Source organism: Theobroma cacao, chromosome 2 (assembly GCF_053813885.1).
Source record: "Theobroma cacao isolate CCN51 chromosome 2, ASM5381388v1, whole genome shotgun sequence".
NCBI lineage: Eukaryota > Viridiplantae > Streptophyta > Magnoliopsida > Malvales > Malvaceae > Theobroma > Theobroma cacao.
In genome coordinates this window covers 39001229-39027734 of record NC_142640.1, presented here as the reverse complement: position 1 = coordinate 39027734, position 26506 = coordinate 39001229, and the positions used below count along the sequence as shown (strand labels likewise).

Below are 26506 nucleotides of genomic sequence, written 5' to 3'. Positions count from 1 at the left end.
TCATATAGGTCACTTTATATATAGCACTTCTGTGAGCACTTGATAAAACATTTTCTTTGCAGTTTGTTTGTGGGTGTGGAGGGAAAGAACATGGCAGTGAGTGACGTGAAAGTGTTGGGTTCATGGCCAAGCCCGTTTGTGATGCGGCCAAGAATTGCCCTTCACGTGAAATCTGTAAACTACGAGTATATCGAGGAAATTTTATTGGAATCCAAAAGCGAGCTACTCCTCAAATCAAACCCTGTTTTCAAGAAAGTCCCAGTTCTCTTACATGGTGACAAGCCCATTTGTGAGTCTCTCATTATTGTCCAATACATCGATGAGGTCTGGTCCTCTGGCCCCTCCATTCTTCCTTCCGATCCTTATGAACGTGCCAATTCTCGATTTTGGGCTGCCTATATTGACGAAATGGTTTGTATTTCTTCGTATGATTGATCCTGCCGTTGTTGACGACAGTTTATTATGTCTCACCTAGGCGTTTTTGATTGAAAAGATTCTCATAGTTGTTTCTTTTTTCTTGTTTTTCCGTGGTATAGTGGTTCCCTGCCTTGAGAGGAGTGTTGGTTGCTGAATCGGAGGATGCTAAAATGGCAGCAATAGCGCAAGTGAAAGAAGGGCTGGTGCTGTTGGAGGAAGCATTTGGAAAGTTGAGCCAAGGGAAACCTTTCTTTGGTGGGGATCAAATCGGGTACCTGGACATTGCACTCGGGTCCTTATTAGTCTGTTTACAAGTGATAGAGAAGTTTAGTGAGATGAAGCTGCTTACTGAAGCCAGGACTCGTTGCTTGCTCGAGTGGGCTCATAGGTTCTCCTCTCATGTGGCTGTGAAGGATGTTATGCCTGAGGCTGACAAGTTTGCAGAGTTTGCTGTAAAGCTTAGAGCCAAGATCTTGAAAGCGAGGGCTACTCCAGAGTGATTAATAGGATGTTTCAGTTGATTTATTGAGATGCAAAAGTTTGGAAAATATTCCTACTTTCTCCTTACTACTATGGCATTGGAAGGTAAATTAATAAAATAATTTTTATTTTAATTTCAAGGAAAAAACAAAAAGTTTTGAACACTAATAACCTTGAAGAGCAAAAATGTTTTGCTTATCAAGGAATATACTAATATTCACTTTTTTTTAATCTTTTTAAAGAGAGATGTTTTTATTATTGAATGAAATATTTGATTATGGTACATTATTCTTATTAAGATGTATAATATAATTTTAAATCAATTTAATTAGCTTAAATTTTGATGTTAAAAAAACATAGAAATAGCTCAAACCTCACAGAAGGGGCTTCAATGGACTAGTGGTAGAATAAAACCTTGCCACCATATAATCCCTGTTCAATTCCCGATAATACCTTGCACTAGTATCTTAAAGAGAAAATTGTGAAAAATAGCCTTCTTAATAATGTCACTTCAGAAATGACCTTCATTATAATTTTAACTGTTTTTAGACAATTTTTTATATGACTTAACAAGAATACCATTTAAACCATTTAATCCCAATTAAGTGGTCCCAGTTTCTTTCTCCTTTCCCGCCATTTAGATAAAAATTTTAAAATTAAATCTCAAATTAGCTATCTCTCTATCCAAGTCTCTGACCCTATCGTGGAATATATCTCGTCGTCTAGCTCTCCAATGCCGTCGAGTTCTATATCACCATCCCAAAGTGTAGAGATGACATCAAAGTATTTGTTATGGGTTCTTGGGTTTATTTTTTTATATTCATTGAACGAAAAAGTTGATGGGTAAATTATATGACTTTGGAAACTTAAATCTAGCTGAGAGTAGCGAAATCAATCAGTTTATAGGCAATGCGTGAATATTTGTTAGGAATTGCGTCACTGGATATTAGGGTGTGTGACTGGATATTAAGAATCGTAACCTATTTATTTGGCATTACGTGATTGAATATTAGACAATGTGGAACTAGATAGGAGGCAATGTGAGACTAGATTTTAAGAATTACGTGAGTTGTGCAATGCGTGACTGGTTTGTAGGCATTGCGTGACTTGTTTGTAGGCATTGTGTGACTAGTTTTGGGAATTGCTTTGCTTTATCTACCTAATGTTGAAGTTGATTATTTACTAATTTAGCCCCTTTAATAACAAATTTTGTAAAATTAGAAGAGAATTAGGAATGCTTAATAACTAATTCAGCCCCCTTAATTCTACTTATATTGGTGCAGAAAACCATCCAGATTCGATTGACAAAGAACTTTGAAATTCTCTTTAAAGCACTTAATGCATTATTTACGAACTAACCATATTCATCAAAAAACAAGCCTAAAACCATTGAATACCCTTCCAAGAGTCAACATCCATGCATATAAATAAAAAGAACCATTATCCATTTTAATAAAAATCATTTGAAGGAAAATCTCAAAATTCTAATGGCATCCAAACGTTATAGAGTCGAAAGTGGGAGGGGGGTTGCTGCTGAAGAGGAAGATATCCTCGACAATATTGCAACATATCTGGTCAAGTTGATAGACCAAATTGAGAATATGGAGAAAGACATGCGTGGGTTGATGGATAAGTTGCTGATTAGGACAGAAGTCCTAAAGACAGAAATTATGGGTAATAACAAGATTCTAGTTGAAATTTATGAAATAGTAGATGAGATTAGGAAAAAATGAACCGTGAAGCTTTGAAGATGAAACATAAATATGAGAAAATAGAACAGTAAAACGGAGTACGAAATAAATAAGTAAAGAACAGAAAAATAAAAAGTATTCAGTAGGATTTTTATGGAGGTTCGGTTTTCCAATGCCTACATCTTCTCCTTTGATAGCATAAGGAGTTCAAATCTATTATCAGCTTGCCTTTTCAATAAGATCAGGCGTAACTTTTACAACATGCCTTTTAACAAGATTAAGCATAACCTTCACAACATACATTTTACAAGATCAAGTGTACCCTCTACCAAGACACTACCTTTTTTAGGTTCAAGTAAACCCTTTACACAAGATACAACCTTTTAAAAGATCAGAAAAAACCCTTTTACCTTTTGCTTGGAGCTATAACCAATACAACAGTGGATTCTTAAGATCCTTTAGCTCAAAACCATTAACAAGGTTGATAAGAAAGTTTTGGATCAAAAAGGTGAGAGCTTCTTCAAAAAATATGAATGATGAAAGAAGGTTTAAGGTCAAGAAGTATCAACTGAAAAAAATATGATCTTTAAGTTCAACTCTAGCTTAAAGATAGGATTCTTTTGCTCACAACTCTTTTTCTTGTTTTTTCACTCTTTTCTTTTTCAAAGGTGATTCAAATTCGTTCAAGTTCCTTGCTTGAGCGTCATTTAGGTAGGTATTTATAGCCTCTGTGATTTTTTGCTCGTTGGAGTGAAATTTGAATCACTTCTTATATGTTCCAACCAACTTGCATAATTCTGTTGCATATGTAAAATCAATTCTTTGCTCTTGAGTTGTCGGTTCTTCAGAAAGTCTGAAACTTTCTGTCTTTAGAGAATCAATTCTTCTATTTTAAGATGTTGGTTTTTTTACAATTGGATTAAAAGGTGTCACCTTTGCAACCTTGGAGAATCGGTTTGTCCACCTCAAGGTATCAATTTTTCACTATGGTCTAGCACTAAATTTTGAATTTGAGCTTGATTTTTGGCGCTCCAATCTTTTCCAATTGTACTATCTCTTTCTTGGTCACCAAGTTTCTGAATCTTGCTTTTAGTGCTTCAAGAACTGATATCTCCTCCATGTAGAATAGACATTTCTTCTTTGCATTTTTGCTTTTTACATTTCGTCCTTTTAGAATTGATTCTTTTTCTTTGAGGTGTCGGTTCTTCACAAATCCTGAAGTTTCTGTCTTTCAAGAACTAACTTTTTCTTTTCTCAAAATCGATTCTTTACTGTTGATCTATGCTTAAGAACTGACTTCTCCTTCTACAAAATCAATTATTCTTGTGATAAAAAAATAAATTTTGCTTTCTCCTCATTTAAGAATCAAGTCTTTTCTTTTAAGAATTTGATTCTTAGGCAGGCACTTTGAATTTGAAAACAAGAAATCTTTAGGAGAAACTAAGAGACATTTCTTTAAGTTCAAGAGCATGATCATTCACATTTAAAGCATGTTCAATCAATATTAGCAATTCAATATATCTTTCTCTTAACTTCAGCTTCAAAACACCTTTAAGGATTTTCTTCATATTTGAAAGTATCTTTCATTCATTTTCTAAGCTCTTTAGTTCAATCAATTTTGTCATTTCAAAACAAGAATAAATTTCACAAATATTAAAAATTACCTTATGCATAAATAAAAACTTTTATTAATTAAAAGAGTGCAAAAATTTATAACAAAAGTAACACAAAATAAATTTTAACTAATACAATTGAAAATTAATGAAATTGAAATGTTAAACAAATCCATATAAATTTATTGAAACTTTTGGATGATAACACCACAGATTTTGCATAATTTAGTTACATAATAAAATGAAAATTTTCATCATTAAGAAAAAGTAATTTTCATGAGTAGAAAGGACTCTATAAAAAATGCTAATAGATATAATGTTTCAAAGTTTGGGATGAAGCACTACTTATAATAATGATGGCGTTAAGTATAAAAAAACCTTTTATAATTTTAATTTTCAAAAAAATTGTAGATTATGTAGATAATTTAATTAGATCTAAGATTTATCTAGAAAGGAGTAGATTTGAAATTAAATTTGATTAGAACTATGGTAACGAAAGCATTAAATTTGCTAATATAGTTTTTAAGTAAAAACTAAAACAATTTAATTAGAAACCTAGAAGCATTGCAAATGATTTTTATAATGGTTCATAATTATAGTAAATTATTTGTGTATGTCTTGGGTAAAATACAAAAATCACCTCAATACACCTCTAAAGTACACTTTGGTCTCTGTAGTTTTAAAATGCTTAATTAGGCCCTTGACTTTTTCCTTTTTATTACCATTAGTTAACAACTATTTACCATTATGAAAAGTCATAATTGCTCTCAAAATAAGTGAAAAATAAAAAAAATAACAATCTAATTTAGTTAAATAATAATGAAAATATATTTTATTCAACATTTATCACCTTAAAAAAAATAAAAAAGAGACATATAATGATGAAAAAAAGAAAATTCAATGAAAAAAATAAATTATTTAGGATTATTTTATTAACAATCCAAAAAAGCTCATAATTTTGTAGTGAAAAAAATCTAAAAAACTTATGTAATAATATTCTAATTAAACTAGTATATATTTTTTTTGTATTTAGGTAGGTTTTTGTATTCTTTCGACCAAGCTCCTATGAGATCATGTTTAAATTTAATTAACCAAGCTCTTCTAAATTTATTAAAATATTGTAAATTTATCAATTTTTTGTAGTTTTTGTTGAAAAATTCACTATATGTTGGTGTCTTGGTGGTGTGTGAGATCGAAGGATGGAGAGATAGCAAAAGAAAGGGAGGAAAAAGAAGGAATTGTTATAAACATATGTGTGAATGTCCATTATATTATGACCCAAGAAGTTCATATCAAGTCAAACAACCCAACAGACCATATACAAGAACTGTAATCTGATTTGAACTTTTATATTGAATTAGATTAGGATTATGATTTAAGGGGTTGTTAGCCTATAAATAGGCCCCTCAATTCATTTGTAAAATACACACTTCAGTAAGATCTTCTTATTCCCTATAAATATTTTCTTTATTGTTATTCTCTTTCTTTTATAATTGTTCTTTTAGTTTATATTTTATAACATGTTATCAGCATGATTCCCTAATCTCTTAAGCTTACGTATCATTTAGTTTTTCATCATTATCCCAAAGTCAAAGTTTAATTTTTCTTCAGGTAATTTTTTTAATTCAATTATTATGTATTGTCACTTTATTGTTTTGCCCATATTTTACCAATATATTGTTTTTCTTTAGCCAATTTATTGTTTTGCTTGCCACTAACGATATTTTGTGTAATACTAATAATTATGTTTTTCTTTTAAGCTATCACCATGTCGAATCTTTCAAAGCTTGAATTTGTGGGCCTTGATATTACTGGCAAGAACTATCTATTAATAACTTGCAATTTGGCATTTGCAAGATTACTTGCACGAATCATTCATTTGTGAGCACATTTTTCTTATTATGCAATCAAGACAATAAATATTGACAATGTTAGTGAATTTACGTCCCAAGCTTTTAATGAATATTGCATGTCAATTTGAATAATTGTTGAATAACCTACTGCTAATGTTCATACACAAAACGGTCTAGTGGAATCATTTATTAAATACCTCAAATTGATTTCCAAGGCATTACTTATAAAATCTAAACTCCTAATTTATGTTTGGGGACATGCCATTTTGCATGTAGCAACACTTGTACACATCAGGCCAACAAGTTATCATAAATTCTTCCTAATACAATTGGTTTATGATTAGGAACCAAATATTTCTTATCTAAAAATTTTTAGATGTGCGATATATGTTCCAATTGCTCCATCACAAAGTACAAAGATGGGTTCTCAAATAAGGTTAGGAATATATGTTAGATATGAATCTCTATCTATAATTAAATATCTAAAACCTTCAATAAAAGATTTATTCATGGCAAGGTTTGCTGATTGTCATTTGATGAAACAATTTTTCCAAGATTAGGGGGATAAAATAAGTAGCTGAAAAAAGAAATATCTTGAAATGTATTATCATTATCTAGTTTTGATCCTCACACAAATCAATGTAAACAAGAAGTTCAAAAACTAATTAATTTGCAAAATATAACAAGTTAGTTGCTAGACACATTTATTGACCTAAAGAGAGTAACTAAATCTCATATACCATCTACAAATGCTCTAATTAGAATTCATATCCCAATAAGACAATCTGTTATTGCCAATGAGTCTAAGGTACACCAGAAGTGTGAGAGATCAATCGGTTCCCAAGATAAAAATTCTGAAAAAGAGGAAATAACAAATATTCAAGATGGTTAGAAAGAGGAAATAAAAACTTTAGAAGAGACTCTTGACATAACTTTAAAAGAAATTCAAGTACCTGAAATCAATGAAAATGAAGAGATCTCAATAAATTATGTCATGATGGGAAAAAGATAGAATCAGAATGATATAGACATTAACTATATTTTTGCATATAATGCAGTGCTCAATATTGTGAAAGAAAATGAGGATCTTGAACCTACATCTGTTGAAGAATGTAGACATAGAAATGATTGGTCAATGTGAAAAAACGCAATCAAAGTAGAATTAAATTCACTTGCAAAACATGAAGTTTTTAGACCTATAGTCCATACACCAAATGGTGTAAAATTAATGGGATATAAATGGATATTTGAACAAAAATGAAATGAGAAAAATGAAATTGTGAGATATAAAAGCATGGCTTGTCGCACAAAATTTTATCCAAAAATCTCGTATTGATTATAAAGAAACATATTTTCCTATGGTGGATGCAATTACATTTCAATATTTGATGGATGTAGTTACAACCTATTTATAAGTTTCACTTGATAACAATATCTATATGAAAATCCCTGAAAGATTGAAGTTGCCTGAAACACAAAATTTGCATTCTTAGGAAATATATTCAATCAAATTAAATAAACCTTTATATGGATTAAATTAATTCGGATGCATATGGTATAATCGCCTTAGTGAATTTTTGTTGAAAAAAGGCTATAAAAATGATCCTATATGCTCATGTGTTTTTATAAAAAGATCCAAATATGAATTTGTGATTATTGCTGTATATTTTGATGACCTAAACATTATTGGAACTCCTGACGAGTTATCAAAAGCCTTGGATTACTTAAAGAAAGAATTTGAGATAAAAGAACTTGCAAAAATAAAGTTTTGTTTGGATCTTTAGATTAAACACTTAACAAATGAAATTTTTGTCCATCAATCAACTTATATAGAAAAAATGTTAAAACGATTTTATATGGGCAAAGCACATCTATTGAGTTCACTAGTGATTGCAAGGTTATTAAATGTGAAAAAGGACCCATTTTGACCTCGTGAGGATGATGAAGAACTACTTAGTATTGAAGTACCATATCTTAGTGCAATTGGAGCACTAATGTATCTTGCTAGTAATACACAACCTGATGTATCATTTACTGTAAATTTATTAGCAAGATATAGTTATTCTCCAACTTGAAGATATTAGAATGGAATTAAACATACACTTTGATATCTTCGAGAAACAACGAACATAAGCTTTTATTACTCAAATGTATCAAAATCAAATTTAATTTGTTATGCAGATGTATGTTGTTTATTTGATCCACACGAAGCTTGATCTTAGACAAGTTACTTATTCACATATGGAGGTACGTCTATTTTATGGCATTATGCAAAACAAACTATAATTGCTACTTCTTCTAGCCATGCAAAAATTTTTGCAATTTATGAAACAAGTCGTGAATGTGTCTGGTTAAGATTTGTAACTCAATATATTCGAGAAATATGTGGCTTGTCAACTAAGAAGGAAATTCTAACAACATTATATAAGTACAATACAGTTTGCATAGAAAATTAAAGGAATGATACATTAAAGGCATTAGAACAGAACCAAAATTGTTCTTCATTCATGATCTTCAAGAAAAAGGGGATATTAGTATTCAACAAATTTGGTTAAGTGACAATCTAGCAGTTTACCAAAGCTCTTCTTACTACAACATTTGCAAAGTTGGTACAAAAGATTGGAATGTGTCATTTTAAAAATCTTAAATAATACAGTCATCAGGGAGAGTAAAATACACATTGTACTCTTTTCCTTTATCAAGGTTTTTCTCACTAGGTTTTTCTTGATAAGTTTTTAATGAGGTAGTATTTCAAAAGCATATTATTGAAAAGAATTATATACTTTTTTTCCTTTACTCTGATTTTTCTATAAGGTCTTTTTTTAGTAAAGTTTTAACGAAGTATATTCTTAATGCGATGGACACTAAAAAGGGAGTGTTATGAAATATGTGTGAATGTCTATTATGTTATGATACAAAAAGTTCAAACCAAGTCAAACAACCCAACAAGCCATATACAAAAACTGTAATCTGATTTGAACTCTTAGATTGAATTAGATTAGATTTTGATTTAAAGGGTTGTTAGTAGAGTTGTCAATATGGGTTGGCTTGGCCCAGCCCAACCCAACCCAAGCACTTGTGGGCTAAAAAAATATAAGTTGGGCCAGGCCAGCCTATTTTTTATATGAGCCATCAAAACCTCAATCCAGCCCACCCCTTGCTAGCCCATGGGCTGGGTTAAGTTAGCCCATTTCCTTGTTTTGCAAAAAAAAAATTATTTTTATAATTTTACTTAATAAATTTTCTATTAATAAAATTATTTTATGATTTAATTCATAAATTAAAATTATTAATTTGATAAGTAAAAATTAAACACATTGAAATATATAAAATAAGTAATATTATTTGTAACTAAATTATTAATTTTATATAGTTAAATATGTAAAATTATTAATTTTTTTGGCCCATAAGACTGGCTCGCCCTAGCCCACCCCAACACACTAATTTGGTGGGCTGGCCCATTTAGGTCCTGTTTAAATATGGACCTAAATTTTCAAACCTAACTCACCTCATATTTAATAAAAAATGAGCTGACTTAATGGGCTAAGCCCATTTTGACAATTATAGTTGTTAGTCTATAAATAGGCTCCTTACTTTATTTGTAAAATACATACTTCAATAAGATCTTTATACTCTCTCTAAATATTTTCTTTATTGTTATTATCTTTCTTTTATAGTTGTTCTTTCAGTTTAATTTTTAAATCAGGAACCATTATACTTTTCGATATGAGCGAGAAGTAAGAGGAAGGAAAAGAAAGAAAAAATAGAAAAAAAGTAAAACAATTTAAAAATTATACCTAGATGGAGTCGGACCAAACTCATTTGCCATCTATAAAATCTGGATCTGTAAACAAATCTAATCAATATTTTACTTTAATTAAGAAAAAACGTTTTAAGATTGAAAATTGTAAATATCGACACCCTTGTCCTTATGTAAATAAAATTGTTAAAAGATTTAGACAAGTAATTGAAAAATAAGCGAGATTCATTAAAAGTTTGAAATTCTAGTCTTATGAAACACAGAGTTTGAGTTCAAATCTATCCTAAGAAAACAAAGAAAAAACGAAAGGGTGCTTTGTTGAAGGCGATCCCTGATGGGAAGAGCATCGCATTATTATCAACGTATATAAACATTGGTCAGCAACTACCTGATGGCTTCCAATTTTCAACAATTTGACTTTGACTAGTTGTACTTGTACAATCTTATTCTGTCTTGGCGGATGACATTCTTGATTACGCAATGCTGGTTTCTTTTGTTTTTAAAAAAAGAAAAATAAAAAAATGTGATCCTACAATCAATGAAAAAAAAATCAATAAAACCTATTTTCATCAGGCAAATAATTAAAAAAAATTATTGACATGAAGATCAAGAAATACCATCGTCTTCTATCAAATTATATAAAAGACTCCAAGTCTTTACTAAACATTACAAAGAAGTTAATCTTACAAAAGTTTGGTTTTTATGCCAAGGACACACTTGGTGTGAAAGAATTTTAATTTTTGATAGTAAAAATTTAGTCGCAAATGGGTTGTTTTAACCCCAAACTAGGGCAGCACTGATGTTGAAATTTGCTTGAATCCAATATCATTGAGGAAATGAAGTATAAGCAGCCACGGGTAAATGGAAGAATTGTTGTCGATCCTAGTTTCCATTAATTGTCATTGTAAAAGAAGAAGTCTATAGGCTTGAACCTTTACTTCTTTCTTGGCCAAATGTGGATTGTAGACCAAACAGTGTTGCAATTTGGGGCTGCCTATATTGCTGAAAAATTGAAAATCATATAATGCGAGCGGGTCAACTACCTTATTTAACATTCATGATATTTCTTCATCACGTATTAACTCACAGGGATCAAAAGTCCTAATTAGCCATACAGCCTGTCCTTTACACAGTCTGGCCAATTTATTGCAATAGCCCACTTTCTTTAACTAAGTTGAAAGCTCTTGGCAAAAGTTATTGGCACTCTCTATGTGATGGTAAAATATTTTCATATAATACCTTTAAAATAAATGGATTTACTATAGATCAATATGTTAAATATGAAAACGTTATTGTATTTTAATATTTGGTTCAATGACATGCGCTGTATATTTTGTGGATTCAAAGAGTTTGAATTTTCTTTCCTCTTCTTTTTGTAAAAGAAAAATCAAAAAACATTACTCATTGTCATTAAAGGCTAGGATTGAATACAGAAAAGAAAGCTCATGTTCACACTTGCGCTTGATCATCAGACCAACTCTCAAATAGGTCACTTTATATATAGCACTTGTGTGCGCAGGGGATATAACATATTCTTGGCGGTTTGTTTGTGGGTGCGAAGGGAAAGAACATGGCATTGAGTGACGTGAAAGTGTTGGGTTCATGGCCAAGCCCGTTTGTGCTGCGGCCAAGAATTGCCCTTCACCTGAAATCTGTAAACTACGAGTACATCGAGGAAAATCTATTGGAATCCAAAAGCGAGCTACTACTCAAATCAAACCCTGTTTTCAAGAAAGTCCCAGTTCTCTTACATGGTGACAAGCCGATCTGTGAGTCTCTCATCATTGTCCAATACATCGATGAGGTCTGGTCCTCTGGCCCTTCCATTCTTCCTTCCGATCCTTATGAACGTGCCAATTCTCGATTTTGGGCTGCCTATATTGACGAAAAGGTTTGTATTTCTTCATATGAATGATCCTACCGTTGTTGACTACAGTTTATTATGTCTCACCTTGGCGTTTTTGATTGAAAAGATTCTCATAGTTGTTTCTTTTTTCTTGTTTTTCCGTGGTATAGTGGTTCCCTGCCTTGAGAGGAGTGTTGGCTGCTGAATCGGAGGATGCTAAAAAGGCAGCCATAGCGCAAGTGGAAGAAGGGCTGGTGCTGTTGGAGGAAGCATTTGGAAAGTTGAGCCAAGGTAAACCTTTCTTTGGTGGGGACCAAATCGGGTACTTGGACATTGCACTCGGGTCATTCTTGGTCTGGTTAAAAGTCATAGAGAAGATTAGTGAGATGAAGCTGCTTACTGAAGCCAAGACACGTTGCTTGCTCGAGTGGGCTCATAGGTTCTCCTCTCATGTGGCTGTGAAGGATGTTATGCCTGAGGCTGACAAGCTTGCAGAGTTTGGTGTAAAGCTTAGAGCGAAGATCTTGAAAGCGAGGGCTATTCCAAAGTGATTAATAGGATGTTTCACTTGATTTATGGAGATGCAAAAGTTTGGAAAATATTCCTACGTTCTCCTTACTACTATGGTATTGAAGGTATATTAATAAAATAATTTTTATTTTTATTTCAAGGGAAAAACAAAATTTTGGACCCTGTCTGGATCATTTGATGATAATACTAATAATCTTGAAGAGCAAAAATGTTTTGCTTATCAAGGAATATACTAATATTCACTTTTTTTTTAATCTTTTTAAAGAGAGATGTTTTTATTATTGAATGAAATATTTGATTATGGTACATTATTCTTATTAAGATGTATAATATAATTTTAAATTAATTTAATTAGCTTAAATTTTGATGTAAAAAAAATTATAGAAATAACTCAAACCTCACAAAAGGGGCGTCAATGGACTAGTGGTAGAATAAAACCTTGCCACCATATAATCCCTGATCAATTCCCGGTAGTACCTTGTACTAGTATCTTAAATTGAAGAAACTTGGTCAATCCCGATTCTCCACTGGTGCAATTGAAAGTTTTTTTTTTTGTTTTTGCAATACCTGTACTAATATCTTACATTGAACAAGGTTTGATCCTTGAAATTAAATTGATTTGGATTTTGATTCTCTACTAGTGAAACTAAAATTCTTTTTTCTCAATTTAGCTAAAAGCCATTTTTTGCTACCACATCTATACAATAACTTGTACTAGTATCTTACGTTGAAGAAGTTTCGGTCAAATTAGGAAGGAAATTAAATTGATTTGAAATTCGTGTCTACGTTTGAGCCACAGATTTTCCCAGGCTGTCGTGTCCAGCTACTACCAACTACCACAATGTCAACAACTTTCTCCCACTCTTTATAAATGTACAGCTGCGGTACACCTATTTGCTATCGTCAAATTTTGTTAACGAATATTTAACGTACTAACATTAACATTTTGTTTAATTTCAAAGAAGATTATATTTTAAATAATATCATTTAATATGATATTTTGATATATTTAAATATTTTTTAAAAGATAAAAATCATAATATGTATTTTTTTATTCAAAATTTCTATAACATTAAATGTTTAGGATATGGGATGAATGAGAGCTTTATTACGTTGATTCCTAAAAAAAGGAACCCTAGTTCAATTGGAGATTATAAATCCAATAGTTTGGTGGGAGGTATTAATAAATTAATTGCGAAACTTCTGGCCATTCGGTTGAGAAAGGTTGTTGGGAGGTGATAAGAGAACATTAATTTGCATTCATATCTAGGAGACAAATTTTAGATTGAGTTTTTTTTTTGTAAAATGGGCTACATGCATAATGTGTTTTTGACAATAAATTTTTTCATAATTTTAGCTGTTTTTAGCCAAGAGAATTAAAATTTGGATAAAATTACTCTTAATGAAATTGACCCATTTATTTGGCTCCACGTCTCAATCCGAAACCTATTAACGGGTCAAGTATGTTTAGGTTTGCGCCTCAAACTAACTCATATTTTTTAGGCTTTTCTCACCAGACTATTCATCTTTAGAGTATTCCTTACTAGAAAGAAAAACGTTTAAGCATTTTGAGCATTTTTGGAATAGTTTTTGATACACGAAGAAAATCTGTGAGCGTTTTGAGCATTTTTAAGCATTTTAGAGTGATTTTTGATATATGAAGAAAAACTTTTGAACATTTTGAGCATTCATATTTATTAATTATGTTGTTAAATGGAATATAGTGTATCGTTTGAAGTTGTTGATCTTGTTAAATGGAATTCAGTAGTTTTGATGATTTTTGGGAATTACGTGACTAGTTTTTAGGCATTGCGTGACTGACTTTGGATATTATGTGACTGACTTTGGGCATTGCATGACTAGTTTTTGATAAGGCATTACGTGACTAGTTTCTGATAAGGCATTGCGTGACTGATTTTGAGCATTGCGTGACTAGTTTTTGATAAGACATTGTGTGATTAGTTTCTGATAAGGCATTGCGTGACTAGTTGATAGGCATTGTGTGACTTGTTAGTAAGGCATTGTATAACTTGTTAGTAAGGCATTGCGTGACTAGCTAGTAAGGCATTGCGTGACTTAGGTATTGCTTAAAAATCAGTCACGCAATGTTTAAAAATCAATCACGTAATGCCTAAAATCAATCACATAATGCCTAAAAACTAGTTACAGAGTGATTAAATCACGCAATACCTAAAAATCAATCTCATAATACTTAAAAATCAGTCTAATCAATTTCAACTTCTCAATTTTGGGATTTTATGAATAAATCAATAAATTCAAGAATCTAAAACATATATATTTTTTTTTGCTAAGTCATGAAATTGTGCATTTCATAAAAGATAGGTTACAAAACTCCATAACCCTCAAAAGCAAGAGAAAATATATCCCTATCGGGAGGCCTTGCTCACTCCCCCTATATAAAAACAAAATATACCCTATTTACAAAATATTTCCTGAACAATTTCAACTCAAAATCCCATAAAAAAAATCAAAATCCCTAGCAAATATGCTTAACAATCATCCTAATCCCAAACACAACAAAATCGTGAACCATCATAAAACCCATCAAACATGCTTTAGCTGTTCTTTCTCCCTGAGTAAAATTGCTACTTGCAAAAAGTAAAATTGCTGTTCATCGCCCTTAAGAACTCCAAGATCCACCACATAAAAAAATAAAACAAAATAAGAAAGAGCTTGATGTCATCTTTGTGAATTGGATGGTTAGATAGATATATTTGAGCAGAGAGAGAAATCAAAATTTAATTTTGAAATTTTATCTGGATGGCGGGAGAGAAAACTGAAACCATTTTAATTTGTCTGAAATTGTTTAAAGGGTATTATTGTCAAGTCATGTCAAAAATTGACAAAAAATAGTTAAAATTAAAAAAAATGATATTTTTGAATTGGGCTTATGAGGAAGGTTATTTCTCACAATTTTTTCTTTTAGATTTTGCACTAATTGCTAATGAGTTGGTAGATATTATGAATCAAAACCATGAGGGGGGTTTATTGTTGAAGGTAGATTTTGAAGAGGCTTATGATAGTGTTTGTTAGGAGCTTTTGGAGTTCACTTTGGAGAAAATGGGATTTGGTGCAAAATGGTGTAGATGGGTTATGAGTTATGTGAAATCTGCCTTAGTTTTTGTCCTTGTAAATTGATCCCTTACAAAACCAATTAAATTGCAAAGAGGGTTGCGTTAAGGTTGTTCTCTGTCTCTGTTTTTATTCAATCTGGTTGTGGAAGTCTTTAGTTGCTTGATGAGAAAAGCTCAAGATATTGACATTTGCAAAGGTATGTCGATTGGTAATAAAGGGTTCCACCTGACACATTTGCAATTTGCCCACGATGCCTTGCTTTTTTGTAAACCGAATCTTCAAGAGTTGTTGAATATGAGGCGAGTAATAAAAAGTTTTCAGCTTATGTTTGGACTTAAGATTAATTTTATGAAAAGCTGTTTATTTGGTGTTGCCGTTCAGAAGGAGATTATGGAGTCATGGGGTTCTAGAATTCATTATAAAGTGGGTCATCTACTTACATCATATCTGGGGCTGCCATTGGGATTAAATGTGGCAACATTGAAGATTTGGAACCTTTTTGTGGATAGAGTGGAGGATAAGCTAGAATGGTGAAAAGCTTAATTATTATCAGGTGGAGGTAGAGTAACTCTCTTAAAATTAATGATTAGTAGTTTGCCCATTTACTCTATGTCTTTGTGTCAAATTCCATGCGAAATTCAAGATGAGCTTCACAAACTTCAATTTTCTTTGGAAGGAGGCCTAGTCACAACAGAGGGGTGCACTTTATTAAATGGGAGAATGTTTGCCAAGAGAGGGATAAGGGGGGTTTAGGACTAGTTGATCTTGAAATCAAAAACAAAAGTCTCTTGTCCAAATAGCTATGGAGGTATGGGATTGAAAGGGAGGTTCTATGAAGGAGAATCGTGGCAACAAAGAATGAATATGATCCGAATGCCTTGTTGCCTAGAGATGCTACGACTCGTAATTGCTCTAAGGTATGGAAACATATCATGTCTCCTTTAATTACTATTGATAAATTCTTCTTGCAGGTTACAGCTAATTTAGGAGTGTCGGTAGGTGATGGAAAATGAATTCTTTTTTGGCATGATGCATGAGTGGAGGATGTTGTCTTGAAATTGGAATTTCCTAGACTTTATGCATTGTCTCAAAATAAAGATGGTAGACTCTATGAGTTTGGCCAATGAACAAATGATGGGTGGCAATGGCAGATTGAACTCAGAAGGTAGCTTTTTGGGTGGGCATATGCGCAATGGACACGATTGTGGAGTTACTTGAGAGATTTACTCTGAGGGAAGGAATTAGTGATGGAGTTGTTTGGAAAGCTAATCCCAACGGTATGTATTTTGCTAAGTCATTTTGTGGAATTGCTAGAATGTCTTATTCTGTTGATACTGATCTATGGAAAAAGATTTGGTTAGGCTATACATCGTATAGAGTCAAGGCTTTTGTATGGCAATTGATGTGGGAAAAAGTAGCAGTGAAATCTGAGCTAGTTAAAAGAAATTTAATTGGAGAAGATCAAATGTTGTGCGTGTTATGTAGAAGACATTCAGAAATGATAAATCACTTGTTTTTTTCTTGTGAAGAGTCATGGTTTGTATGGAGTTTATGGTTATCAGATTGGAACATTAGTTGGGTCTCTCCTTTTAACGCTCAAAAAATTTTTCTAGCTTGGATTTTAGTGTGTCTCAACAAGGATGGTTTGAAAATTTGGACACGAGCCTTCTATGAAATATCTTGGTCAATTTGGTTATCCGGGAATGATATTATTTTTAATGGAAAAAGCTGAGATGTGAAGCAATTGTACAATTTGATTAAATTATGGATAGCAGTTTACAGTAAAGCTAAGTAGCCAGAATTGGTAGAGACACAGGAAGATATATTCAGAAATCCAAATCTTGTTTCCATTCCTACAAGGATAAAGCAGGATAGGGTGTGCTTGATGTGGGAGGCACCGGTGTTGTGTTGGATAAAGTTTAACGTGGATGGTGCGTTGGTAGGAAATCTGGGTGATACGAGAATAGGGGGTATTTTGAGAAACTTTAAGGGTGACGTCATTGTTAGATTTTCAAAATTTGTGAGGGTCTGTGATGCAAACATTGCTGAAGTGTTAGCCATTAAGAAGCATTTACCTTGTTCATTAAGTTCTTAAGAAATTCACAAGTACATCTATGGGTAGAAAATGACTCAAGAAATGCGGTGGTGTGGCTAAATAATCCTTCAATGGCACCATGGCAGTGCCGACAACATATAATTCAAATAAGCTGTCTTCAGAAGGTTATTAAAAGTTGGAAAGTTACTCATGTTCTCAGAGAAGCTAATGGTGATGCTGATTTATTAGCTAAAGAAAGAGTTGGAAGGAGAGAGGCACTAGTGCAATTTTTTGGGACTGCAAAATAAGATGATTGGTACATTTATATATCTCTCATGTTAGTAGATAAGTTTGTATGGGATTTAATATAAGTTATATTTTATATTGAATCTATCTTACTGGTTGATGTGATGATTGAACTGAGGAGATTTGGGTGGGATAGAGTTTTGATTAATATGGGATTTTATCCCGTTTGGATAGAATTACAACTCTTGGAGCATTTGGTTTGCTGCTGTAGTATAATTGTACACGTTGTCGCTGTTATTAATTTTTGGATGGTACTATGGAACTTTTAATTGCTGTGTATTTGGTTAATATTTCACTTGGATGAGATTGTGCCTATCTGCTTCACTTTAACGTGGCTGGTGGCTAAAGTTCAGACAAGACTTTTTTTAAGGTTTTGTTAGGGTTTTGGTTGTGGTGGATGGTTTTGGGACTTTGATAAGAGATAAGGGATTTTACTGAAGTCTTTTTCATTAAAAGGCTTTATTTTAGGCTTGGAAATTCCCAATTTTAGGCCTATCTTTATAGGGGTTAATTATATTTTTTTAACTTCCTTGTATCTTTGAGTCTACAGTTTTATTTTTTTCACTTCATTGCATTTGGGTGCTATTTGCCCTGGCTAGGAGTCGCGGAAAAGATGAACGGGATCAAGCTACTTAGTGTAGCCAAGGCTCCTGCTCTCTTTAACTGGGCTCACAGGTTTTGCTGTGATGCTACTGTGAAGGATGTTATGCCGGACACTGAGAACCTTGCTGAGTTTGGTAAGATGATTACAGCCAAAGTGATGGATGTAGCTCCTCCAAAATGGTTAACTGAATGATCAGGTCCATAGAATTTGGATAGATGACTCGAAATACAACATTTCACCTGCAAACTTTTTCTACTATAATTCTATAATTATACAATTATGTAAAAATCTATTATATATAAATGTGAGTTTTATATAATATTTTAATAGATCTTACATAATTTATGATTACGATAATTAATTATAGTACAATAATTTTAAAAAGGGTAAAATACACTAGCACCTTAAAGTTTTGTCCATAATTTTATATGAGTCCGTTAATTTCTGAAATATATAGTCCGTCCAAAAGAATATATATTCTGCTAGATACATAAATTCAATTGTTAGTTAATCGTTAATGTTTTCATTAATTTAATGATGTGGTAATATCTTTCAAATAATTTTACCCTTCATTAATTTTAAAAATTACCATACTATATAGATAATAATTTTTCATTTTTAATTTGTTTTCTCCTATTCAAAAAAAAAAAATCTCTCTCCTACCTCTACTTGTGGTCAGAGTGCCAAATTCGACTACGGTTGGGTAGCGCCAGATCTGGCTCTGGTCGAATCTCCCTCCCCCCATGCTCTTTAGGGGAGCAACGCCCTACAAAAGCTGGAAAGTTTGGAGGAAAAGCTTAAAACGATTGAAAAAACCGATGCATATGGACCCATTGAAGTCACATATCTTTGCCTAGTACCCGATGTGCTTATGCCTCCCAAATTGAAGACTTTGTAATTCTACAAGTATGATGGAATGAGCCATCCTAAAAGCCATCTAACCATGTATATGCAAAAGATCAATACTCTATGCTAGTCAAAAGCGAGGCTCGGTGCCGGGCAGGGAGGGGAGGGTGGAGCCACCAGATCTAGCATTGTTGGCTCCATTAGTTTTTGATGATAATAAAACATTCCCATTTATTTGTGTCTAATACCTTTACTTAAGTGTGCAGAAAAATCAATATATAAAATTAATTAATTAACTCTTCAAAGAGTATATCAAAAGAAAAATAGGGATAAAAATAACAAGATGCAACTGTCTAACAAGGAGGAAGCTTATTGGTGAAACAAGGAAGAATGTTGGTTGACCAAGTTTCAAATTGGAGGAATGGTGGGCTGAAGTGTTTGAGAAACAGAATCAACTTAGTCGATCAAGTCAGTCAACTAACTGCTCTTTGCCAGAATCTGTAACCTGAAATAGAATCAACTTAGTCAACCAAGTTAGTCGACGAAGAGCTCTTTGTTTGTAATTTGAACCAGAGTACTACAAGACAGATTAACGACTAGAACTAATCATCAACTGTTTCCAACAGACATAAAACTGCCAAACTCCCATTAGAGTTGCTTCTCCAAGTATAAAAGGGTCTTCCAACAATTAGAAACAAGTTTTTAGAAGCCTTGCATGAGATTTGAGCTATAGAAAGTTGAAAAACCAGAAAATCTTCACTACACTTGTCTGCACTTAAACGCCTACTCTTTGCATTTGTATTTTGCACTCAATCTTGTACCAATTAGATCAACCAGTGATCATAGGTACTTTTTTTTACTACTCTTCTTGTATTCTTAGAGTGAATAAGTCACTCTAAGGGGTTATTCAAGCTTGGGATAGCTTGATTGTTGTAGGTTGTGGTTGAGCCTTGTAAAACCACTCTGGGTTTTAGTTGAGCCTGTGAAAAACTAGTGTAAAAGGTTTTGGCTGAGCCTTGAGAAGCCATTGTAAAGCTTGGTGTAAGCTTGTGAATTTCACCGAATCTTAGTGGATTTGTTGGGAAAATCCTTGGTTGGATAATCAAGGTAGTGGATGTAGGTCTTGGACCGAACCACTCTAAATTACTGTGCATCTTGTACTTTGTTTTTATTTTCTTAAGTTCTGGAAATTAGTTTTCAATATTGTTAAGAGCTAAATTGTGCTATTCACCCCCCCTCTAGCACATATTATAAGGACCAACAAGCATTACATAGCTAAATCCAGTCACGAGATGACCAACCAACATAAAGGAGTGCCGCTAACTGGTTTGTGAAAAAGAAAAATGTTGAAAAAGAGTGAAGAAATATGAAAGGTATTTTAGACATTTCACATTTATCATTAACGCCATTTACACATTTGGAGCAAAATGTACATTTTGAAAGCTAATAGACTCGTGTGAAATTATAGGTAAATTTTGAAAATGTTAATATAGTTTACCTTTTAAAAAAATACTCTTGAAATGATAAATTAAAAAATCAACATTCTACGTGACTAATTTAACTAACTATTATAATAAACAGTGAAACCTACCAAAGAATGAATGAAAATCCCTTGCCTTAAATGGGTGCCCATTTTTCTGTGTTTTATAATATCATGTCATGTGTTATCTCATTAGTAATGATACTAAGACTTGTTTGGTTTCAAAACTTAGTCTTTCTCATTCACAATAAAAATAATAATCTAGTCTCTTTCAAAATTCATTTTTCTTTTTTTTTGCTAACAATACTAACCATGAAACATGAAGAGTATGTGTAGAAAATAGCTAAGATATAAGCGAAGAATTAAATTGCTTGATGAAAAATAAAGGACTACCTAGAGAGCTATTTATAATAGTCAACTAAATCTAAACCTACTTGATGTGTGTAACACCCCCAATTTTTGGTGTAAACTACGTTAACTAAGATTGATATATGAAATATATTGAATCTTGAGGACTTTGATAATATGTTAAGTATGCCTAGTGTATGGGAGTATGTGTATTAACACTTAGGCAAAATTTTATGGAAATATGTGATAAATTCCATAGTTTGAGGTTTTGATTTGTATATGATGTTATGTTTGAGGATATATACACACACACACACACATATAAATATACGAATTTGAGTTATATGAATTATTTGAAGTGTGATACCAATACAAAATGATTTTGGGGTATTAATTTCAGATATTTGGGAGTTTAGAAAGCTAAAAACTGCTTACAAGGGAAAAATGTATTAATACATTCTCAAATGTATCGATACATTCTTAGCAGAATGAACTACATAAGGCATATAAGGGAAAATATATTGATACATTCCCCAATGTATCAATACATTCATGGTAGGATGAACATCTATCGATACATTGTCCAAATGTATTGATAGATTTGAAGCAGAGAGCATCCAAAGGGCACCCCAAGGGAAAAATTATCAAAACATTCTCCCATGTATCAATACATTTTTAGACATTAGCATTCTGCTTGAAATCTATCGATACAGTACCCTTATGTATCGATAAATTTGGCTAAAACCCATGAAAATGTATCGATATATTCCTAAATGTATCGGTACATCACTAAGGAAAGGTAAAAATAAAAAGGGTTCGAGCCATTTTACCCATTTTAAATAAAACCCTAACTTTCCCTCTCTTTTTACCCATTTAAAACCCTAAGCCCTAAACAGATTTTTGGAGATATTTAGAGCTAATTTGAGCCCGAGAAAATGTTATTGAAGTAAGATTAAATATTTTTACTGATTAATTTTCAATTCAATAAGTTAAATACTTAGAAATTCCATTTTTTTGGTACCAAAAAGTGTGCTTGAGGGGAGTGAATAGCACTTTTCGAATGTCACAAAAATTGGTTCCTAGTTAAGGGCTTGTGAAAGGAAGTTGATAAGAGAAGCTTGAATCTCGTTAGAATAGTAAATTAAGAGAAGTAGAACAACGAAATGAAGGAAAGTGGACAATGCTCAACAATTTATAGTGGTTTGGTCTACTCACCACAATGAGTACATATCAAACTATCAAATTTTTTTTATTGATTGCTTCAGTTCTTTGAGGAGCTGGACGATGGTCTTTGCTAAGTTCAATTGGCCTTCATAGCCATGCTCTCAAGATTTGGATAAGAACCTCCCATCGCTTGACTTTATTGATATTCTTTCTTGACATATGCATACGTGCTTTCTAATTGAAGTTTTGAATGTTTTCATAAGATTTCTCCATGGACTTGATCCAATTTAGAATCAAGTCCACATAGAAAAATATGGACTCAAAGCCTAGCCATTATAGAGTTCAAGTGAGCTACACCTTCAACTGTTCCTTCTTGCGATATAATCATGTGATAAATATCCTGAAAAATAGCCAAAAGTTCATTATAGTATGTTCATAATGGTTGACCCATTTGTTTGGTAGAGAAAGATCTTTGATTCAATTCAAAAATACATGTCTTGTCTAATCAATCATAAAAGGTTTCTTATATAATTTCCAATATTTCCTTGGTTGTGGGAAGACAAATAAATCGCTGCATCAGCAATAGACTGATTGAGTCAATAAGCCAGCTTTTCACTTTGTGATCTTCAGTAATCCATGTTTTAAGATTAAGATCTCCTTGTCACAGCCCAATTTTCAGGCCATGACCGGCGCAAGGGCCCAATGGGCTCAACCTACTAAGCCCAAGCAAGCCTACTTAATCGATTTTATACATTAATCCCTATTCCTTTAGAATCCAAAGCTCGAAATGTTCAAATACCGTTTCTTTGAAAATGATTCATAAAACCCAATCATACATTCATAATGGCATCATCCACCAATATATTCATTAATAGATTAACAATGATTCTTAGTGTTCACATTAAATATTCACATACACATAATTAGACCTTGACCGTCAGCGGAGTGACTCTAGGCACGATTGGTAACACTTAGTGTCACATTAAACCTATCGAGCAATGTACAGGGAGGAACACCTCGTCCTAGGATCCAATCACCTTTAACTCAGGAAACCTAAAACATGAATTTTAAAAAACATGAGTATAAACTCAGTGAGTGAACATAGGAAGGGAACAAGCATCAATACGGAAGGTTTTAGAAATCATGATGCATTTATGTTGAAGACAATGCAATTCAACTCAATTTCTTGTCACAACGGAAATCTGTCTTTGCTGCGGTGAAAATCAAGTGGAAACTGTCTCTCAAGTTTTAACATTCAAAAATTAATGCAACCACAATATAATTTTCAAAACCTCTATATCTATATATATATATATATATATATATATACCATATATAAATATATATATAACCACCGACCTCGCCTCCAACTCTATCTCAGCTTATGTGCACTCCCACACCGCACATAGCCGGGTCAGCACAACTTATGTGCACTCATACACCGCACATGGCTGGGTTAGCACAGCTCATGTGCACTCCTACACCGCACATGGCTAGGTCAGCACAGCTCATGTGCACTCCTACACCGCACATGGCTGGGTCATAATTATCACACAAAAATATCATTTAATGTATAATATACACATCAACATAATGTAGAAACTCATGAATTCATCATGTTCATATCTCATAATATCAAAACATTTCATCAAGGGCTTTTTCCCTTGCAACTTTTAAAGAAAAACCAACAAAATATTTCAAGTGGCTCAATCAAGCATAAAATCATTTATTCCAAAACATTTTAATGCAAGTTCACTCACCTGGCAACAACGAGATATTAAGTTGCTATTTGTTCGGAGGTGTCTCTAACTATTTTCACTGGTCGGTCACTCGTTATTTACTTCGACACGCCCCTACAATACTCTAACTTTATCTTTGCACTTTCTATCAATAATACGAACTCAATATATTTAATTACATATATATACGAGCAGCACTTCAATCAATTAATCCTTACTCAAATTTATATTTTTCCTCCTATCATGGAACCATTTTCAATTAACTCACATCTTAATACATTTTTACTAAAATTACTTATATCCATTGCTTACATAATTCCTTAAATTATATAACCAGCAACTTAATAATGATGTCACATGTCTACTTCAGCCTTTCTAAATAATTTCCATCCAAATCCATCTTATATTTCCACACATAGTTCACATATATGGCAGCAACAATCATTCTTACTTTCACTCGATTATTTCCTAGTGTACACGCATCGTTATTTATCTAACTTTCAATACTTTGTTTCTCAATCCTCCATCCACAATATTCCTTTTTCATTTCTTTCAAATGACATGCCATACAATCTTAACAAATTTCAACTAGCTTATGCAAGTAGATCCTTCAACAACCATAATTTCCCACAACATTCAACTAACCGTAGGCTTTAAAACATAGTGTTAAGCTTACCATTTTCCTTTTCCACTTTGAGTCCTTCATGTACCCATGGGTTTATTGGCTTACATGTTATCAATTTTTCTCCAATCAAGCCAATCTTTTTTGCCACAAGAGATTTCTCTAAGTCACTAATTCATTTTCAAAGACTACTCAAGCTAAAAACAAGAATTCTTACCATTCCTTGCTTGAATCACCAAAACTAAGCTTTTTCTTCCTTTCTCTCTTTTTTTTTTTCTTCTCCTAGAGTTTATATGTGCTGAAAATTGGGGTTAGAAGTTGTAACTTTGGTGCACAAGAAGTTGGGGGAAGAATGAAACAAGAAGAGAAAAGAAATGAAAAGAAAACAAGGAAAGAAAATGAAAGAAAATTAGTTTTCCATGGGAGAATGAGAGAATGGCGTTGGAAGCTTCAAGAATGAAGAAGAAAATATCTTGCTGGGAGGATAAGGACTGTTTTGGGCTGATAAGGATGAGAGTCAAAGCTTCCTTTGGAAGCTTTGATCAAACTTTATGCAAAATTACCATTTTACCCTTTAAGTTTCTTTCCATTTTAATTTAGTCATCCCAACACTCATTTAACTCTAATTTCCTTCTATTATCTTCTTCTACATATGTATAAACAAAGTATGAAGTTGGTACCATAACGCAGCGTCCCTATAATATTTAAAATATTTATTTACCTGCATTATTTTACTTAATAAAGACACGCGGCCCCATTAACGTCATTTTTCTCTGAAATTTTTCTCATTCTTCTTCTCCCCCACTTAGGTTGCCCCATATACTCCTTCTTCATGAAAAATTTTGACACTGAATAAAATATTATTTTATTCTAAAAATTTCCTTTTGTCTCTTCTTGTCCCCTTGGTACCCAAAATACCTTATTATGCCTCAATTGACTTCCGAATCACTTTTTATCTCGCAAATTCTTCTCCAAAAAAAATTATTATTTTATTATTATTTCATCGTGTGTGTAATATTTTATCCCAAACCATTCCTTTCATCTTTCATCATTTCTAAACATTATAATTAACCTCAATTGGCATCCAATAAGCTTTATTAGTCACCATATCAAAGTACGGGGTATTATACTCCTAGTGCAAGTTTTTTGCTGCTCCGATGATATGTCCAACTTTGTTTGCAAGTGTCAATACGCATCTCCATGAGTTGAGACCATAATGTGTAATTTGTTTCATTCAGTGTGATATGAGTAGGAAACATAGAATTGTCTTGGTGGATGATCATTGGTGGTGTTGGGTTGTTTGGTATGGTTGGAACAATGGAATTGGTTTCTGCCATGTAGTTTCAAATGAATAGAAGAAAAATTATAATTGGTGAATAGACAATTAGAAACATTATGAACAGAATAGAATAAACAACTTAAAACCATCAAACATAAGCAAATGAAAGATAAATAATTCAGACTATGTATTAAATTCAATCATAATCTTAGATAACTAAATTAGTTTCCCATAATGTCACAAATCATCATCAAATAAAGATTAAACATTGAAACCAAACCAAGAAAAATAAAGCATAACAAAAAGAATAAAGAAACTCCATAGGTTGAAATCTTGATCTCCAATTCTTCTTGAATCCTTCAATTTCTTCTTAGCTCCAGTGAGACTTTTCTTCAATGATTTTGTGGCTGAATCTTATCTTTGAATCTTATGTTTTTTGTTGCCCTCAAAGTCCTCTAAAAGGTTTCTTCAATAAGGTTTTTAAGTTGGGCCAAGTTAGGTGAAGAAAGAAGTCAATTCTAACAAGGATTTCCTCATCAGACTATGTGAGCCATAACTTACCTCCACCAAGGCTGCAACTTCAACCATTTAATTTACAAAAGTCATGATTTAATTTTTCTCTCCAAGTCTATTGCAATGCTTCAACTTCAAAAGGTTTTTTACCACCTTCTAGGCCTAACTAGGTAAGCGAATCATGAAAGTTGTAGCGTTTTCTCTTAGATTTCTAATGGTTCAAGAATCACCTCATTTGGAGTTCTGTAGAGAAAGTTATGGTCAAAATACCAAGACATGTGTA

At 32.5% G+C, this 26506-nt stretch overlaps 2 protein-coding genes and 1 pseudogene across 2 annotated transcripts; 2 read left to right on the top strand and 1 right to left on the bottom strand.

Moving 5' to 3' along the window:
* The first annotated feature begins 35 nt into the window (after nucleotides 1–35).
* On the top strand, nucleotides 36–1189 carry LOC18609308 (glutathione S-transferase U17-like). Its single transcript, XM_007044344.3, has 2 exons — nucleotides 36–411; nucleotides 537–1189. Exons 1-2 carry the CDS (start codon nucleotides 91–93, stop codon nucleotides 915–917), a joined length of 702 nt encoding a protein of 233 aa, XP_007044406.3. The 5' UTR covers nucleotides 36–90; the 3' UTR covers nucleotides 918–1189.
* Nucleotides 1190–11233: 10044 nt separating this feature from the next.
* Nucleotides 11234–12324, top strand: LOC18609306 (glutathione S-transferase U17-like). The gene is made up of 2 exons (XM_007044342.3): nucleotides 11234–11705; nucleotides 11831–12324. The coding sequence occupies exons 1-2, from the start codon at nucleotides 11385–11387 to the stop codon at nucleotides 12209–12211; spliced, it is 702 nt and encodes a 233-aa protein (XP_007044404.3). The 5' UTR covers nucleotides 11234–11384; the 3' UTR covers nucleotides 12212–12324.
* A 9789-nt stretch (nucleotides 12325–22113) lies between these two features.
* LOC148764251 (uncharacterized) lies at nucleotides 22114–25768 on the bottom strand (annotated as a pseudogene).
* Nucleotides 25769–26506: the final 738 nt, after the last annotated feature.

Excerpts from the sequence above, each read along its gene's own strand:
- LOC18609308 (XM_007044344.3), top strand. The coding sequence starts at position 91 with ATGGCAGTGAGTGACGTGAAAGTGTTGGGTTCATGGCCAAGCCCGTTT. Across the intron at positions 412-536 it reads CTGCCTATATTGACGAAATG|TGGTTCCCTGCCTTGAGAGG; the intron begins GTTTGTATTTCT and ends TCCGTGGTATAG.
- LOC18609306 (XM_007044342.3), top strand. The coding sequence starts at position 11,385 with ATGGCATTGAGTGACGTGAAAGTGTTGGGTTCATGGCCAAGCCCGTTT. Across the intron at positions 11,706-11,830 it reads CTGCCTATATTGACGAAAAG|TGGTTCCCTGCCTTGAGAGG; the intron begins GTTTGTATTTCT and ends TCCGTGGTATAG.